At 50.1% G+C, this 18,890-nt stretch overlaps 7 protein-coding genes across 7 annotated transcripts; 3 read left to right on the forward strand and 4 right to left on the reverse strand.

Annotated features, from left to right (window-relative positions):
- Window positions 1-678: 678 nt before the first annotated feature.
- On the reverse strand, window positions 679-2,256 carry P170DRAFT_508956 (uncharacterized protein; the record flags this gene model as incomplete). Its single annotated transcript, XM_024854629.1, has 1 exon — window positions 679-2,256. The coding sequence occupies one exon, from the start codon at window positions 2,254-2,256 to the stop codon at window positions 697-699; it is 1,560 nt and encodes a 519-aa protein (XP_024706162.1). The 3' UTR covers window positions 679-696.
- A 934-nt stretch (window positions 2,257-3,190) lies between these two features.
- Window positions 3,191-4,674, forward strand: P170DRAFT_381910 (S-adenosyl-L-methionine-dependent methyltransferase; the record flags this gene model as incomplete). The annotated part of the gene is made up of 2 exons (XM_024845588.1): window positions 3,191-4,022; window positions 4,151-4,674. The coding sequence occupies 2 exons, from the start codon at window positions 3,191-3,193 to the stop codon at window positions 4,657-4,659; spliced, it is 1,341 nt and encodes a 446-aa protein (XP_024706163.1). The 3' UTR covers window positions 4,660-4,674.
- Window positions 4,675-4,761: 87 nt separating this feature from the next.
- On the reverse strand, window positions 4,762-5,804 carry P170DRAFT_354240 (arad-like aldolase/epimerase; the record flags this gene model as incomplete). The annotated part of the gene is made up of 4 exons (XM_024844018.1): window positions 4,762-5,100; window positions 5,154-5,347; window positions 5,406-5,484; window positions 5,538-5,804. 4 exons carry the CDS (start codon window positions 5,802-5,804, stop codon window positions 4,762-4,764), a joined length of 879 nt encoding a protein of 292 aa, XP_024706164.1.
- A 750-nt stretch (window positions 5,805-6,554) lies between these two features.
- Window positions 6,555-7,887, forward strand: P170DRAFT_446072 (Clavaminate synthase-like protein; the record flags this gene model as incomplete). The annotated part of the gene is made up of 3 exons (XM_024850761.1): window positions 6,555-7,068; window positions 7,130-7,440; window positions 7,543-7,887. 3 exons carry the CDS (start codon window positions 6,555-6,557, stop codon window positions 7,885-7,887), a joined length of 1,170 nt encoding a protein of 389 aa, XP_024706165.1.
- Window positions 7,888-10,746: 2,859 nt separating this feature from the next.
- On the reverse strand, window positions 10,747-12,122 carry P170DRAFT_355584 (kinase-like protein; the record flags this gene model as incomplete). Its single annotated transcript, XM_024844097.1, has 5 exons — window positions 10,747-10,934; window positions 11,011-11,173; window positions 11,234-11,460; window positions 11,583-11,911; window positions 11,956-12,122. Coding segments are annotated over 5 exons (1,074 nt in total), but the record flags the coding sequence as incomplete, so codon positions are not given.
- Window positions 12,123-13,183: 1,061 nt separating this feature from the next.
- Window positions 13,184-15,631, forward strand: P170DRAFT_463938 (putative oligoxyloglucan-reducing end-specific xyloglucanase; the record flags this gene model as incomplete). The annotated part of the gene is made up of 1 exon (XM_024852205.1): window positions 13,184-15,631. One exon carries the CDS (start codon window positions 13,184-13,186, stop codon window positions 15,629-15,631), a length of 2,448 nt encoding a protein of 815 aa, XP_024706167.1.
- A 142-nt stretch (window positions 15,632-15,773) lies between these two features.
- P170DRAFT_354347 (terpene synthase) lies at window positions 15,774-18,263 on the reverse strand (the record flags this gene model as incomplete). Its single annotated transcript, XM_024844027.1, has 5 exons — window positions 15,774-15,864; window positions 15,951-16,053; window positions 16,181-17,460; window positions 17,513-17,979; window positions 18,036-18,263. The coding sequence occupies 5 exons, from the start codon at window positions 18,261-18,263 to the stop codon at window positions 15,774-15,776; spliced, it is 2,169 nt and encodes a 722-aa protein (XP_024706168.1).
- Between the last annotated feature and the right edge of the window lie 627 nt (window positions 18,264-18,890).

The following is an 18,890-nucleotide window of genomic DNA, read 5'->3' on the forward strand; positions in this document are numbered from 1 at the left end:
CTTTCTTCCCCTCCGCCGCTTGAGTATAGTCAATCTACGGCAGTCGGGCTACAAGAGTATCGTGAATCTTCGGGAGAGTTTGGGACTCTTTGTTATTCAGATCATTTTTTTAGGAGACTACAATCAAGCCGCTGCATTTTATTCTATGAATTTACTTCCTCCACATAATTCAAGGCATTAGTCAGAAGATCACATTGTTATTGTTATCGGGTCGGGGCTTTCATGGCAATATCCTCGTACTGGCACATTTGCGACAACTTATTTTCAGCATTTGCTACTTAAAGTAAAAGTTTCATTCTAGAGTCATCTATAGTAGGAGTCTTCAATTGTTCTTTGGAATATATTCTTTCTGTTGTTGCAATGTTACCTGGAAGAGAGTTCCCAATTGCTGTTCAGGACTTATATATATTGCTAGTCGGGTGGCATACTTCGGGAGTACAGAGTTGTTTAAACATGGTACAACGAGAAAAGGAGTCTCTGAAGGATCTATACTATACATTGTAGTTTTATTAAATAACTGAAGTGAAAGAAAAGTGATATAAAGAGGTTTTACATTTTTGACATTGTTGAACTAGATAGCAATCTAGTGATGGAAGAGGTTCAACTCATGCGGATTGCAAGCGGATTCTGCGGGCTGGGTTGAACCCCTGAACCGAGTTGAACCCAAGTTGAACCCCCCTTCATTCCACAGGCAGTTTACCCCGCCGTTGATCTTCTATATTCGTGGAGAAAATCGTCCAATTCTTCGTTCCACCTCTGCCTCCTTGCCACAAAGCCGGCTTGGGATACTAGAGCGCGCCGCGCCTCGGGTGGATATACCATGGAAGAAGTAGACGGTCGCATCTTATCATCTTCATTGTCGACTGTGCCTTCAGCGTTGTCATCATCAACGCCCAAAAGGAGCTTGAGCACATCCAGTCTACCCTGATTCGTTGCCGTGAACAATGCCGCACCTCGACAAGAGCGAAATTCCGGAAGCTCAGGAAAAAGGTCCTCCAGGACTCTCAAGGTGCGAAATTGCTCTAGGGATGACTTTCCTCCGTTTTTGGCATTAGTGTCCATTTCGTCGCCTAGCTCGCATACCAATGCCATTCGCAATGTCGAGAGAAGAGACGCCTGGGAATCCATCTCGAACCGCAAGCTAATGTCTGGGCCAAAGCGGTGATGGGCCCAGATAGTCTCTTGCAAGATTTCGCGAAGATCTCTCTTATCCACTGGCGTTGGAAAATGATAGGCATAGATGTCAAGCAGGCTCTGTACGGGAGGAGGCTGCGACCCACAGTAGTTTACCCAGAGAATCGACACGATCTCGCGAGATGCAGAGAGAAGATTGAATGTACCAATAAGGAGGATGAGGATTTGTCCTGCCGACTCTGAGATAGGACTGGTTCTTATGGAGTTGACTAGTATCATCCTCTCCACTGAGACAACTGCAATTATGGGGGCGGCGATATTCAGGATAATCCACCAAAAGAGGAGGAGGATCGCTCCCAATACGCGGAGCGTGGACATTTTGGTATCGAATAGATCACGTATGACGTATAACACGACACTGGCGTCTATTGCGAACACTGCTCTGAGATCGTCGCTTGTTGGGAGAGGGAAAATATATAACGAGCATTTTTGGCTAAATTTGATCTGTGGTTCCGACGAAACGGGCCGGCGGAGGAGCCATGAGGTGGTCCACCACCGATGGTTTTTCCCATGAATGTAAAGCAGGAAACAATAAACCAGGGCACTGAAGATCGAAAAGGTGATAGCAAATCTGCGCCAGCGAGTCTGATTCATATCAAATACCCCGACCACGGCAGCCTTGGTGGTGCAGGCCGTTGGTGAGACTTGGTCCAGCCCAGCTATCCAGAACCACACCCCGATGGTACTCGCTGCAAGGCACACCGTATTCTGTAGAAGAAGAACATCGTCCGGTTCCAAGACGTATATAAAACCACCCTTCGTCATGTTGAACTTCCTTCGGGCATTGTAAGAATCACGAAAAAAGAGCATCACAATCAGATAAAACATTATCAGGAAATCGGGCGCGACCAATTTAGATTGCACGGCATTTATGACAAATTGTGTAAGCATGGTGCAGGAAATCAACGCATTGCTGGCTTGAACAGTCGATCGTAGCGCCCATGATCCACAGTTGGAAAGACTTAGAAGGAGCAGCGTGAGGCAATTCAAATAGAGCCCAAGGCGGGCCCCAAGCCCGTAGACCTCGCCAGATGGGTGAATAGAGCAATCAGTTAAGTCCATAGTGAATTACAGAAGATAAAAAACATCAAGGAAGCGGTGATGCTGTTTTATGTGTGCGTTTCTGCTTACTTGTCAGCCTTGTACAGAGGTCCCGTGATCCGCTAATAAATCCTTGGCCAACAGTAAGTTTCATCCCCTGTAGCTGCTTTAATTTGATATTCCATCGCAAGGGATGTAATCATTTATCAAACCGCATAAGTGATGTTGAATGAGTCATTGTTCTACGACGTAAGTCCAAGAGTCGACTGCATTGTTCCGGGACAACGGAATCGAGGAACTTTGCTTAAGAATAAAAACCACAAACTGAGCAGTGGCAACGCCACTATACATATGTGACTCGGGGCCAAAAGACATCTTTCAAGTTAGACGAGAAATGGCCGTGCCGAGGGGTTGCACGACTTATTAAGAATTCCTACCAAGGGATAGCAGCAGTACGGGCGGAGCTCGTGAAACCCCTTCGGTTTAATTGACTCTGGAGGGGTTGGTTGCATTGGATACGTCATAGACTCACTCCGAACATGAGCTCGTCATAGAGGAAGCACCCACATAACCAGGGTACATTATCGCAGTCGCGTGGTGCTTCGCTATTGGCTGCAAGTTCTTCGTCTGCCTGGAGGCACTTTTGCTTCCAATGACAGGTCTAGGCCGGCGAAAGAATGCTAGAAACATCATGTAAAAGGGATAGCAGAGGGGTTACCCTAATCCAGTTTAGTAGCATACAGTGTAGATCCCTTGTCTGGATGCATCTGCATGCAGGTGTTGTCTGAGCTGCGGGGACCGAGTTATATCAGGCCAGCAGGTCCTAGAAGTGAACTCCCTCTCTATCTCTCTTACTTTTGAACAATATCGCGCATATAAGCTTTGAGTTTCTAGAATCGCTAGACATTCAAAATTGCCTTGTTTGACTCCGACGATCACCCAAAATATCACCACCATGCCGTCAAACAGCGAGGACCTCTACAACCAGCTGGGAGAGTCGTACGAGAAGAGCTACGGCGACAATCCCGGTCAAGCCAAGATCCTCGACATCGTCTTACAGAAAATACCCCCGAAAAGCAAAATCCTCGATGTCGGATGCGGCACCGGGAAACCCATGGCCGAGGGCTTCGCACAGGCCGGCCATGAAGTTCACGGAATCGATAGCTCGCAGACCATGATCGACATCGCAAGAAGCCAAGTCAAGGGCCATTTCGAGAGATGTAACATGACTGAGTACAAAGCCCAGACTACCTTCGACGTTGTGCTCGGTAGCTTTTCCCTGTTCCACATCACGCGCGATGAAACGTACTCGATGATCTTCCGGTTTGCAGAATGGCTGAAGCCGGGCGGCCTGTGTGTGATGAACACGGTTCTGGCTGATTATCTCGTCAAAGATCCGAAACTGTTTGATGACTCGGGGGAATGCGTGCGCCACTACCCGCACCCGTGGATGGGCAACACGTACGACATCACGCTATTTACACGCACGGGCTGGATAGAGATGTTCGAGAAGGCGGGATTGACGTTCGAGACTGAGGTTTATGCTCCCTGGCCTGCGACCGATCAGCATGGGGAGGAGGAGCTTTACCTGTTAGTTCTCCGCAAGACACAAAAGGAACCGTTGTTTGGCCCCTATCCTCTTCCGCCTAGTTATGGAGGCCCTCGAAAGTTCAATGCAGCTGGTGTATTGGCCCTCGCTCAGCGAATGGGTGGTAATGAGACTTCACGTATTGAGGAGCTTCTGAAAAATTCCAAGAAGCTCCTGGATATGAATGAACCGTGCAGGGGTGAGTCTTCCACTCCACATTAATAGATTTTAGCTGATATTGAGCGATAGCATCATCGGCCGCGGAATTCGCCAAAAGGCAGAAGGAGTCTACTGCCGACTCTGATGCTGACCAGGGCCCCGCCGCAGAGAGTCTCCCTTACCCAGACAACCAATTCGACACTGTAATGGCAAATTCGAGTCTCCAGTACGTCACTGACCTCGATAAGTCACTACATGAAATGGCACGAGTAGTCGACTCTTCGAATCCAGAATCGTTCATCATCGTCACCCAACCAGGCCCTGACAGTAAGGTGATGAATTTGATTAATAAAGTCGCCGTCCCACTCAGCCAGGATGCAAACTTTGACCACCACGGAAAGATTCTCCACAGAGCATCGGAGATCTTCGCGGAGCACGGTTTTGGGAATATTACCGTTCGCAGGGTGGAGGAAGTTTGCAATTTCCCGGAAAAAGACCTTTCCGCGCGCTGTTCCGAGGCGGCGAAGATCCTTGCTGGGTTGTGGTTTATCGATGATCCTGGCTACGAGAAGATGCAGCAGGCGCTTATTCCTGAACTGGAGCTGCATTTCAGAGATAGCCCCCATGTCATCGGCTATCAGACAGTGACCCTGGTAGCGAGACCAACCAAGTCCTAGATTCATTTACTCCGCTAAACGAGTGAAGGACGAGCTCAGGATGCACAGATTCCACCCAATAATCCAGAAACGTTATGAATTAGTCCTCTTCACATATTTCTATTACTTCTGATGTTCGCCCTTGCTCATGTATTCCTCAAACTGTAAATCTGGCTGGCCTTCCCAATACAGCGTTTCAGGCTCACTTGAGTTCTCGAAGGTATATCTAGCACTTTCATCTGGGATATAGATCTTTTCCAGGCCATTTGCCGCTGCAGCCTCCGCAAGTAATTGGCACTGACAAGCACGCTCCATAAGGGTCATTAGGAAGCATGCCTCTGAGACCGTCGATCCCACAGTGAGAAGGCCATGATTCTGCAATATCATACCCTTGCCTGTTGGCCCTAGCGCAGCACCAATACGGTTGCCTTCTTCCTCGGTCAGCACAACACCACCAAATTCCTACAATAGGTTAACCCATGAGTCCAGACAAAAGTGGAAAAAAGGGAGGATACCTGATAAACTGCCTGCGCGTCCCCATACAAGTAAGCAGCGTCCTGCGTCAACATCTCCAGCGGCCGTCCGAAAGCGCTCCATGCCATACCATGGGGGCTATGGGTATGGCAGGCAGCCTCAACATCCGGCCGAGCCTTATGTACAGCACTGTGAATGAGGAACCCGGCAGCGTTCGCGGGACGGCTCATATTCCCTAGAAATATGTCTTCAGTATGGCTTTTGCTTGGACTAGAGAGAGATCAAGCTCTTACCCCCAATCGGCATGCCCTCGTAGTTGACCAGAATCATGTCACTAGCCTTTAAGATTCCAAAGTGCACTGCCAATGGATTCTAGACACGATCAGGTGACTTCTCATCAACATCTAGGATAGGATTGTCCTTACTGTCCAGAATGTGTGCGGGTTCTCTGGGTCGCGCACGGAAATATGCCCAGCCATACCATCCGTGTAGTCCTTTCGAGCGAACACGCGGAAAGCAAGCGCCATCTGTTCCAGGATCCATTGTCTTTGCGCAGTAAAGCTCGGATGTCTTGGGATTCCTGGGAGGCAGGCTCCTTGGGATATCAACTGCAACGGCGTTTTAGCAGCTTGTTGAGCAGTATCGGACGTCTTGTCAGAAACCGCTGCTGGAATAGCTTTCGTGGTAGCCATTTTGGGGACAAGAAAGAACGCGATGGACGATTTGAGAATTTGGAAATTGGACGTGAAATAGACCATATACTGGAATTTAATCAGCATCAAAGTGGAGCCTGCAGCGTATTCCCTTGCCTATTAGGGCTTAGTCTATCATCGCTGCCTAACTAGCCTTATTAGGAAGGTCTGTACGAAGAGTCTCCATCTGACTCCCATTATGCAGACATTGCCATGCTAATGACCTCATTGCCTAGACAAACTCGTATAGAATTCACTAACTTGGTAACATTCTATAGTAGTCTCTTCCTGGGGAGACCTGCGGGGCGATTGATGAATTCCACCCGACTTATATGACCTCCAAAGTTCCTGTTACTAAAGTTCAGCACGAGCACATCTGTATACTTTCATTCTTCAATGTCTCTATGTACGCCTGTTAAGATGCATGTTACTGGGAGCCTTCCTGTATCTACGGCTATCCGACGCGGAGGTAGAGTGCCGTTATGCCGTCTATCGCTGTCCACATTGCGGCACCAGTCGTCTTTCCAGCCCCCGAAGGCCCGAAATCCAAGGCCCAGAGTAGCACGCGTAAGTGTGCCTAATGATTCCATTCTAACTAATGGAGAATGTCGCTGACAGATTGGAAAACAGCCACCTTTTAGTGCCATTGGAAAATCCATCCATTTTCGCCATTCATACTCCATGTCACGCAACGCCAACGTACCGATCAAACACGGTCCTCAAGCGGAAGAACCGCCGTCAAGAGTACGCATGCCTATAGATGGAAATATGGCAGAGTTATCAGCTGTACTTCTGCGAGACTCGTGTTCCTGTCCATATTGCGTCCATGAGTCAACCAAGCAAAGGCTATTTTCGACAGCCGACATCCCTGCCAATGTCCACGCGCGAGAGATCACGATTGACACCACATCGAATTCGGTTTACATCAAGTGGGAGAACGACGCCCCGGGGTACGGCTCAGACCACCAGACTACATTGAGTATGGGAGCCCTGCGCAATTTAACGCAATCGGGACGCGCGCCTGGCTTGCATAAAGATTCTCTCCCGGTCCCGATCCTGTGGACCCAGGAGCCACTTAACCTACCAGATTACGACTATGGCACTTACATGAAGGACGACCATGCACTGTACCAGCTCATCAACCAGTTGAGCACGGAGGGGCTCGCATTCGTCACGAACGTCCCTGGCCGCGAGGAGTCCCTGGCGACTATCGCAACGCGGATCGGACCCGTGAAGGATACGTTTTACGGCCATACATGGGACGGTGCGTCTCCGTTCTCTGCTTTGCATCTCCGTGCTCCGCTAACAAGTGTATCAAATTGTAGTACGCACCGTCCCGGCCGCCATCAACGCCGCGTATACCTCGCACGATCTAGGCTTCCACACAGACCTGCTATATTTCCAGTGTCCGCCCCACGTACAGCTCCTGCATTGCATCCAGTCCGCCTCGTCAGGAGGAGCCAGTGTATTTGCCGACGGGTACAAGGCGGCAGTAGACCTGTTTCACACCGATATGGACGCCTTCGACGCTCTGGCCTCCATCCCAGTGAACTACCACTATAACCATCCGGACTCAAATGTCTACCACACCACAAAGCCGGTAATCGATCTCAAGCCCCTTTCTATTGGCGACAAAGTCTATCCCCGTATACAAGACTACCTCGACGAGTTAGAGCGCCTAGGCCACGTATCCCCAGATCCCGAATGGAAGACCACCACGCTCGTCGACTCCTTGCAGAAAATAAACTGGGGGCCGCCGTTTCTCGCGCCCTTTTCGAACCACGAGGATCCGGTTGAACTGGGGCGTGGGAATGGCGCCGTTCTTTCGACGCTGAACGAGAAGGTCGATCGGTGGCATTCGGCCGCTGTGAAATTTAATGCCTTGCTGCAGCGGCCGGAGTATCTGTATGAGCGCAAGATGAAGCCAGGCGAGTGTGTGCTGTTCGACAATACGCGGACCTTGCACTCCCGACGAGCGTTTGATATGGCTGATGTGGGAAAGCCACGATGGCTGAGGGGGACGTATGTTGATAAGGATCCGTATTTGAGTAGGCTGCGGGTGCTGCAGAATAGGTTTGGGTAGGGCAGGGGTGGTTGTGGAATGATAACAGTTAGTCTTGTGGAAACGTGTAGCGAAGTGGGCATGCTGTGGCTCTATGCCAGAGAGAGCCTTTATATGGACCTTTCCTCGGCTTCATTTTGCTTCTTTCTTTTTTTTATTTTTGAAGAAAATAATACTCTATAAGGACGGATTAATGTTGTCGTCTGGAGCTAGGAAAGCTGGTTCATCGTGACCGCTCAACGAGCTCGAAATAACAACCCGGGGGGATGTGGATTCGATAAACAGTTTGGAAGAACGTAAGAAAGGAAGATAGCCAAGAGACAAAAGAACAGGACAATCACCAAAGTGATATAGACAGACCACTTTGAGCCATGGTATCAAGCCAGTGGACGATGCTGAGATGATCGGACTTCTGATCATCGTACTCCTTCCATACAGCCCTGACAAACTTTAGCGTCTCGTCCACCTTTCTATGTGGTAATGTCTGTTGAAAGTTGCTAAGTCGAGTGAAGACAAGATCTCGCGCTTTTGTTATTTGCAACGCTGAGTGTGAGATGACCGTGTCTGTGATGCTTGCCAAACCGAGTGTGTGATCGTGGGTTGTTTCTGGCAAGTCCAAGGACGTGAATTCAGGCGACAACGGATCCATCACTAAACCAAGGGAATCCCAGATGGCGTCAGATGGTAGGTGGACGGCATCACACTCATCATTTGCGGAAAGGATACGGCCTGGTTCGAGGAAAGAGTCGAATCTGAGGCCGGTGACTGCACATAAATATGGCATGAGATGGATAGACCTCGAGCCTGATTCGGCGGGGATCCGCTCAAGTATAGCAACGAGACCTAAGGTTAAGGAAATAAGGTACTCTGTTCTGGAGCGGCTGCCGGGGGAGGCACTGCCCATAATTCCACTGTGCGATGTCTCTGATAGATTTTGAGAGGTCTCTGGTTCGATCATTTGAAGATCATTGAACGTCAAGTGTAGCTGCAGCAAGGCACTCTGGCGATATGCTTCGGCGGTTTGCAACAGGTGAGCCATGGGCGTACTGTTGTCTCCTGTTTGAAGGTCAAATCCTTCAAGTTTCTCCATCTGAAGAAGACTTTCGAAGTCTATATCAATAAGCTGTCTTTGTAACTCGTGGGCCAACGATAAGTCGCAAAGAACATCGCTAGCGAGCGTGGCACTCAGGCCATTTTGACTCTTTTCATAGAGATAGGCATTGTGACACAAGGCTAATACCTCACCGAAAAGATCGACAATCTCATTCGACGCGCCCGACCATGAGTTTGGGCGGGTTCCTAGAAGTCGTAGCTTTGGATCATATGGAGGGGTTTCGACGGGGACTTCATGGGTACAGCAGTCTGGTAGACCAATCGCTTGACGAATTCTCCTGTTATAATGCCGTCGCTTTCTCTTCATTTTTCCAGGAATTGAACCATACCCTCCGGCAGCAAGAAGCATCTCCCAGTAGCTCAAGGCTTGACAGAAGTACGTATGCAGCGGTACATTCGAGGACGCGGACTCCACTTTCCTGGTTGAAAGTAATTCACGAGCAACATCGAACCATGGATACCCCGAGTCAGTCGACGCAGTGGAGTGTGATGAGTTTCCCAAGGCGAAAACTGAATATAACAGGTCGGATTTGAAATCTGGACTCTGCAACATGCGCATCGAGTGAATCTCCTCATCAATGACTGCCACGGCCTGGGCTCTCAGCGATAACATGATGTCCCTATAATGTGGCGTGCTGACGGAAAGTCGGGCAGCCGACATAGCTTGAACTGTATAGAAAACTGCCTTGGATGTGCCCCACGAATTCCAGGCTAATTGGCGGTTATAGTTCACCTCGGAGTCAAATGTGGACCACATTGGGCAAACGTGCCGAAACCAATGTTCGACCAGCATGGTCGGTAGGTGAACTGGAGACTGTGGGATTCTCGGATTATGTGCAGTAGCCACATTATCCTGCGATCCAGGTATTGCATCATTTTCGTGGAAACCTTGTGTGGCCCGATTCTCATGATCATTGAGCCACCAAGCGGGATCAGGACAAATGGGGGGCGAAGTTATCGGAAGGGCGGGTGGCATGTCTAAGGCAGTGTCTAGAGCCAAGGGGTCGATTTCGTTTCCTAGTATGTCGAAGCAGCTGGAGATATCGATTGCATGGCTTGTGTTCTCATATCGCCCAGCGTCAGTTCCTTGAGCTTCTGGTGAAACATGGTTAACGCCATTTGCCTTATCGCGAGATGACTCGGTCGAGAATGCCTCCTGGAGGCGCTCATGTTTCGTAGACCACCGCAACTGTAGTTGAAACCCGGGGCACTGATAGCCGAGCTTTTCACAGTTCTGACAATCAGGGCGATTCTCATCACATCTAATCTATTGCAATTAGACACTCGCACAGGACATGGCTCAAGGTGCCTTACCCGTCTACTTTTGCACCGAGAACAGCCCCCTCGAGACTTTGGAGCCCTGTTGCGGGTTCGCTGGATTTTACTCGCCATGCGTGCTCTTTTGTGCAGAAATCTACCTGTTGATGATTATCTCCTGCTCAGGTTGGATTCCCAAGAGGTGGCTCCGCATACGCGTTGTTAGTGCGAGAACCCCGCGTGCTGCCTGGCACGTGACTGTCTATCAGCGAAGAAGGAAAAAAAGATATTTTGTTTGTTCAGGTACTTTGCTGTCTTGTAGTTGAGATCAGTCATGAATAATTACATGGTAGTTCTGCCGTTAAATCACCCTTTGTCTCTGGGTCAGCAAGTGGTGATGTTCCTCCTCCGCATCTAAACTATCTAAAGACTGTCCAGCTTTCAATTTTCCTGGGCACTCTATCAACGGGCAATTCCACAGCTACTATTCTAGGATTCACAACGGTTGCCTCACTTGAAGAGCCCTTGCATTAGCCACGGATCAAATAATAGCTCCTTTGCCGTGGCTCTCTCCTCTGGCAGCCAACATAGCATTCGTCGGAGGAATCGTAAGAATTCGTCCTTTTCATCACCGCCCAGTCTTTCTTCTAGTGCCTCGAGATTATAATCTGGGACAAGAGCTGCGCCTTTCCATTGACCTGAGGTAGATTTGAAAATCGTCAATCGAATCGTGTCCACATGCATTGAATTGTAAAGGCAGGGACAGAAGCGAACCTTTTTCATCCCAAAAGTCGCGGCTTCTTTCGCTCCGAGCGAGGAACTCAAGAGGAGGGCTTCCTAGAACTGCCTGCATCTCTGCAAGATGATATCGATCGTCCAATTTATGATCGGGATTTCGGGCCCGGAAAAGATGTCGGTGTTCAAAGAGATCCCAGATCTCGGCAATTGTCAGCTTTGTTGGGTGAAAGAGGTGTGGCTATATGGTTAATCAACATACCACCATGCCGACATTCCAAATGTCAACTTTATAGTCCCAATTCATCTCCACGATAACCTCCGGGGCACGATAGAGGTCCGGCATGATATCGCCCTGTTGCTGATCGGTTCCTAGTCGAGCCTCGCCTAGATCACAGAGAACAGGCGTCCCTAAAGAGATGGGAAGCGGTCGTGAAAGGTAAATGGTACGATCTCCAAGAACCTTTCGCGGTATAGGCGAGTGAAATTCTGCCTGTTCAAATTTGGACAGAATGGAGTCATCTTTGATTCCGAGGAGAATGTTATTTGCCTGAATATATAATGCATAGGTTATTATAAAATAGCCTAGAGGTGATCATAGAAATACCAACCGGTATGAATAACCCGGGCCTCGGTGTGGAGGAAGTCCAAGGCTGCAAGAACATTCCGGATAGTCGTTCTCACCATCGCACTGGTCATAACACCCTTGGGGAGGAGCTTCGTAAGTTGATCGAGACTGATACCAAGGGGTGGATGCACCAGACAAGTGTGGACGCCATTTCCATTTGGACTTCGAGCCTGGAAAGTGTCAATGAGCGATCGCAGGCATGACTGACCCGCGTGATCGGACTGAATGGTTTTTATATGGTTGTAAGCTTCGATCTCACGAGTCACTGTTTTGGACGCTGTGTAAATTTTCAAGGTTATGTACCGACGCTCCCTGTTAAGTTAGATCTACCATGAAGAGGAATTAGTGATGCATACCGTAAGTCTCGGCATAACCACACTGTCGAGCTGGATCCGTAGCCCAACTTGCCAACCACTTGATATCGGTGATTAAAGACATCACCGATGTGAGCTGGATAGAACAATTCCGGTTTGTATGTGGGGATTGACTCTTCCTCAACTAATAAAGACGTGTCGAGTTCATCCTACCCCGAACTAGGAAAGACGCGTGGTCCAGAGGGAAGGCCAGAATTAGTAGTGACGCCACGCTTGCTTGAGCCAGTACGCGAGATGACAAAATTACTGTAAACATGGTAAAAAGATCGAGGGGTAGGAAGCAATCCCTGAGGTCGCTTTGTTAGGTGGTGGAATAGACTCGTCTTTCCCATGTTGTGTTGCTGAAATGACGTGAAGCGGCCAAACAAGCAAGGGGGTTTGGCTTGGCTTCTCTTCGGCGGAGGAATACTCGGACCGACATGCGTATGGGCAATAGAAAATACCAGAAAAGACCAAAAGGCCTGTCGTATATTGCAATTATTTAAGAGGGTCAAGTATATTAGAATCACCGTATAGAGGTTTAATTTGTGCTGGCAGGTGAAACGAACTTTATGTTAAGTTCATCCGACAAAAGGAAACGCGAAAGCGCTAGAGAACATGATATATAGAATCGTGATGAAATAGAATTGGCAGTAAAATATTCGGCAAATTCCTATTATTCACTCGAGGTCATCTCCAAACCCAGGGAATGGTGCGATATGCTTTTGGCATACTGAGATTCCAAGATTGTACCTTGGCCTCGAACTTTTTCATTTTCGCCAGCGCTATAATAAAATCCTTCGCTTTTACTTTGTATCCGAAGGCACGTATGACATCCGACCGGTTTAGTCGAAAGAGTTTATCGCTGGAAAGAAGATCTGCCTAGTGAAGACGTTGAACTCCGCACCCAAGACCTAAAGACCAAGGAGCCCGCAATTTAGAGACCCCAGAATCGACGCATTTAGCCGAGAACACTCGCAGGAGTATTTTTACCACCAATGGGCTGATATAGAATCACCCTTTCCCTCGAGCTAACATTCCTAGTGTGCGCGGGGGTGTATACCTCCGCCAAAAATTTCCGTTTCACGGGGAATAAAGCCAATGGTCGGTTGCGACGGTCCGCAATCCGGGGTAATTGCATGATTCGAGATATTGTGGCTTGGTCTTTGGTGCAAAATAAAAAGATCGCAGTGCCCCCGGGGATCTCCTCATGAGAACCACCAGCTTCATCATGAAAGACTGGCTTCAGCGGCTCACAGTGGCCTTATATGTCACCACTGGCGCGATCGCCGCCACCGCGAACCATGCGTACCAATTCAACTCGGTAGCCGTGACTGGAGGTGGCTACATCACAGGGATAGTTGGCCACCCGACGGAGAAAAACCTCCTCTACGCGCGCACAGATATTGGCAGCACGTATCGCTGGAACCAAGAAGCCAACAAATGGATCCCGCTGACCGATTTCCTGGGACCCGAGGACGAGAACCTCATGGGTACGGAGAGCGTTGCCATGGATCCGACCAACCCTGATCGCCTGTACCTAGCACAGGGCCGGTATCTGAACTCGAACCAGACCGCGTTTTTCGTCTCGGATGATCGAGGAGCTAGTTTTAAGCGACATGAGGCGCCATTCCCGATGGGCGCGAACGAGCTGGGTCGGAATAACGGCGAGCGATTGGCTGTGAATCCGTTTAAGACGAATGAAATCTGGTTCGGCACACGCAATGCAGGGTTGATGAAAAGTGGTGATCGCGCAAAAACGTGGACAAATGTGACAAGCTTCCCCGATGCCGCAGCGAATGGGATCGGGATTACCTTTGTGATCTTTGACCCGGACAATGAAGGGACTATTTATGTTGGTGCTTGTGTTCCCGGGGGATTGTATGTGTCAAAAGACTCGGGAAAGAGCTGGGATCCCTTGCCTGGACAGCCAAAGGAATGGGACGAGTCGCTGCTCATCTACCCTAATGAGACGCAGCCACAGAGCACCGCACCGCAGCCGATGAAAGCGGTCCTGGCGTCCAATGGCGCACTCTATGTGACTTATGCGGATGCTCCTGGGCCGTGGGGAGTGGCGTACGGAGCTGTGCATGTCTATAACACTACCTCTTCGAAATGGTCGGACATTACCCCGACTGGGAAGAACACGTCGCCGGCCCCGTATACGCCCCAGGCTTTCCCTGCAGGTGGATACTGCGGATTGAGCGTTGCAGCGGACGATCCCGACACGGTGGTAGTCGTTTCGCTCGACAGAGACCCAGGTCCAGCTCTTGACAGCATGTATCTCTCGCGCGATGGTGGCCGTTCATGGAAAGACGTCTCGCAGCTCTCCACACCATCCGGTAGCGGTGGGTACTGGGGACATCCGATCGAGGAGGCCGCACTGAAAAATGGCACCACAGTTGACTGGCTCAGCTTCAACTGGGGACCTCATTGGGGAGGCTATGGAGCTCCGTCTCCTGTCAAGGGCTTGACTAAGTTTGGATGGTGGATGACAGCAGTCCTCATTGATCCAAGTGATCCAGACCATGTCATGTATGCCACCGGCGCCACGATCTGGTCGACCGACAACATTTCGCAAGCAGATAAAGACGCCGCACCGGCATGGTACATCCAGGCGCAGGGGATCGAAGAGACAGTGACTTTAGCTATGATTAGTCCCCCGTCCGGCCCAGCAAACCTGATCACTGGGCTCGGTGACATCAACGGAATCCGCCACGACGATCTCGATACCCCCCAGTCCATGCTCAGCCTCCCTGTGTTTTCGAACCTGAACACTCTCGACTGGGCCGGGAAGAAACCAGAAGTGATTGTCCGTGGTGGACCGTGTGGACACCAATATGAGGATGGCTGTGGACAAGCGGCGTATTCCAAGAACGAAGGTACCGACTGGGTGAAATTTGCGACTTGTATTCCGGGCGTGAACACCAGCAGTACCAACCCGGGTGTTATGGCCATCGACGCCTCCGGGAAGTATGTGGTCTGGACGTCAGCGATGAGCGTCGTCTCTCCGACTTTGCAGTCTCCTAATGTGCCAGCTACCGACTCGGGTCCGTATGCGTCGCTTGACTGGGGCAAGACCTGGAAGTCACCTCGTGGTCTAACAGTCCAGACGCCTTATCTCAGCGCCGACCGCGTCCAGCCCAAGACGTTCTATGCTTTTACCGACAGCGTATGGTATGTCAGCACAGACGGAGGAGTATCATACAAAGCCCGGAAGGCCAAGGATGTCGGTCTTCCCGTCCACGACGGTGCAGTCCCAGTAGTGAACTATGCTCGGGCCGGGGAAATTTGGCTTGCCCTGGGACGAGAGGGTGTCTATCACACGACGAATTTCGGTCGTCGCTGGAAACGCGTGTCAAGTCGGGGCACGGTGGCTGAGCTGATCACTGTTGGCGCGGGAGCAAAGAAGAAGCAGCCGGCGTTGTTTATCCGTGGTCGGCCAGGGAACGCGCGCAAGACTGAGCATGGAATCTATCGCTCAGATGACGGTGGTGCTACATGGGATCGCGTCGATGATGAGTCTCATCGGTATGGCGGGTTCAATCTGATCCAAGGTGACCCTAGAGTTTATGGCCGCGTGTACTTGGGCACAGGTGGGCGTGGGACTTTGTATGCAGATATCGCACGGGGACGTTCGCCCAAGAAGGGAAATGTACCGGGGACAGGTGGAATATAGTCACGGAAATGCCCATGCTAAGGGTTTGTTGGTACTTATGTGGCTACTTCATTAGCAGACGGTCCCGGGAGATGATACCACAAAGACAAAAATTAGTTGGATTATTCAATTATGGTATTTTTCATGCATGACCATTGCACCGTTAAAAAAGAATCTCATCGCCAAAGCGTTCCTTGTACATTGTAAGGGCCCTTATAGGGAAGGAATACATATAATTGTGGTATAGAAGTTCACTAAACGGCAGGTCAGTCCCAATCCCACAATGCCCATACAAACGGCAGTAGACTAGATCCAGGGGAGTGAGTAGAATTGCACATACCATGTAACTATGCCACTTCCTACAGCCCTTTCCTGTTTCCATTCACCCTTAGCATTTTGTCGACTCATAATAAGCCGAATGCCTCGCCGAATAGGCTCTGGATCTCGGTATTCAGCATGCATCAGAGCCATGCAAACCCATGCGGTTTGCACGGTATGAGACTGCTCTGCTTGTACGTAAGATCCGCACAGTATAGACTGGTAGACAGTTAGTGTGAGAATTGAAGAAACGCAGGATATGGGGATAGGAAGAAAAGCCCACATCAATTTTCTCACCCCAACCCCCATCCGCCTGCTGCTTCCCCAATATGAATTCGCAACCTCGTTTGACGGCTTCATGATTCCCATATGTCATCCCACCACATGCTAGTGCTTCCAGCGCAAAGAACGTCCCGTATGTGAATGCAATGCCCCAGGCCGAGAGCCAGCCCCCGTCACATTGCTGACGGCTCAGAATGAACTTGTTACCTTTGTGAATCGCACGATTGATCTCGATCGCACGATAGGTCGGGTAGCGGGATTGGAACAGTGCCAGGGCAGTGATACAAGACGAAGTACACTCCACATAGTCGTACTCGACCATTACATCCTGGAAGATTTCCGTGCCGTTCATGTGTTCGAGCAGCTCGCTCCCCCGAATGGGTTCAAAGCTACTGTACCCACCACTCGGGTTCTGAATTATTAGTAGATCATCCACTGCCAGCCGACGAGTATGTTCATTTGTGAGACGGGGGATTTCAGAGTTTCTCTCAAGCATTAAAATAGCTTTAAGCGCCTCTCCAGTACAATCCGAACAGGTAATGCCATTGTATCGAGTTGTGAATGGCCAGCCTCCCAGTCGACTGAAGAAGTGACAAGAAGAGGTGTCTTTCCAGTCCTCGACGTGCTGATTGTCCACAAGGAACTTGTACGCACGCTCGACGGTCGGCCTAAAGTCAGGAAGATTGGCAAGACCTGACTCTGCGTATGCTAGTAGGGCAAAGGAGGTTTCCCAGACGTGTCCACCCGAAACACTCATAACCTGCATCCCTTTCGGTCCTAACCAGAGGTATTCCTGGCTGGCGTTGTGAATTTGATGGAGCGTTTTGGAATCAGGGCCTTCTCGACAATATACGGCGATCATGTTCAAGAAGCCATCGACACTTATGGCTCCGAGCGAGTTTGTCGCCTTATTCGACTGCTCAATTATATGCCAGGCCGTTTCTTCTCCCGTCGCAGCCAGACCTTCCGGGCGAAACCAAGGATACCAGATATTATCTAGGAGCCAATTAACCAAATTGAGTACCCAGCTCTTCCGCACCTCACGGGAGCGTAGAATGGTCACACCCCGGAATGCGATGAAATCGATGGAGTGATATGGCTGGACAAAGATCTCGGTTCGGATTTCCTCGAGCAGCGGATTCGTCGGAATCGTAAACTTCTTCGCAGCTAGATAGCTCATAGCAACGTACACCTGGCGAGGAATCAAGAACCACTTCCATGGACTTATGGGAAGCCATTCCGGCAGAAGCCTATGGCAGTTAATATAATGGAGCCACTATCGGGCGTTGAAGCATTGCATACCACATCTCCACTGGATACGGATCAGTGCCCTCCCATTTATATAGACCGAGAAGAGCGAGCCAGAACTTCGCCCACCCCGGAAGATAAACCGCACCACCCATATCAAGCAGGCACCGCCTCGCTTTGATCAGTTGCTGGTGCTCAGCGGACAGGCCCATCAAGCGCAGTGCCACATAGACCAAAATTGTCCCCATGACGGTTGTATCTTCTCCGACGTACGTAGCCCATCCACCGTCCGGGTTCTGCGCGCCGAAGATGAAATTGATGAGCTCGATGGCCTGTGCCTCATCGATAGTTGCTTGCGTAATGTACCAGGCAATGATAAGCATGGGTGTTACGAAGAAGATGCAGCTGAGGTCAGCAGCCCAGCAACCAAGTTCTTTGACTTGAAGCTGGCTATGGAATAACGCTCCATTGGTGGCGGCTTCAGAGGGCCTCTGAGCAGGTTTGTGCTCAGGCGCTTCGGTCTACGTATGTCAGTCATGTTCATTTTGAATCCGAGGAGCATATTTTGGAGACACACTATGGGAAGGTCAAGAAAGAATCGAGATGTCTTATCTTGCGGTTGCGCATTTCGCTCTGCCTCCGTGGCCAAATACTTCCACTTTAGTCGTCCCAAACCCTCTTCCACTGTGAGACGCCATCCGTCCAAGGTCGTGCTGCGCGCCGACAAGGGGTACCCGGGGGTCTGGCTAGTCTCCGGTTCGGGGCTCACTTGGCCAGTGATCTTAAGAGAATATGGGCTGCGCATTGCTGCGATGCGAGAAAGTGAATGTCGCTTTAGTGTATGCTTTGGCTTCTGCGGAAAGATGGGGAACTTAAGTACACCACAGGTGCAGACAGACATTGGCTCTTATGGTCTGTCTGCTCGGGTTTAGCTCTGTGGGTCTCTTCAATGGTCTTCCCCCTAATGCCTGGCTCATGATGGACCGTAAATTACTTTTTTCCGGATCCAGTGGAGGTTGAGTGCAGTGGGATGTGATTTGAGACTGCACAAGCCGTGCAGCTGAGTGCGGGATGGTTCGGACTCCTCGCGTCATGCTTCGACCTGCACTGACTCCCCACTAGGTTCCAATATGTGTGGGATTCCTCAGAAGTGACGTGTCATCGGGCATGCACGAGGGTTCCTGGTGTCCGGGTATGCCACTAAGGACTTTGTTATTCTGCGCATGCAGAAAGGGCAACTGAAATATGACTCGTTCGGGATTCTGCGACAGTCTTCTCAGCCCAATTCGAAATACAGTCTGTCGCAATTAGGTCTAGGACCAATCCCTGAGCTGTGATATATTGGTTTGACTTTCAGACAGGGACTAGCGCAAGTCACCAACATAACCATATTGAGTCAAGGATGTGGCGTACATTCTATCCCCTGTCATAT

Source organism: Aspergillus steynii (genome assembly GCF_002849105.1).
Source record: "Aspergillus steynii IBT 23096 chromosome Unknown P170scaffold_3, whole genome shotgun sequence".
In the NCBI taxonomy this organism is placed as follows: domain Eukaryota; kingdom Fungi; phylum Ascomycota; class Eurotiomycetes; order Eurotiales; family Aspergillaceae; genus Aspergillus; species Aspergillus steynii.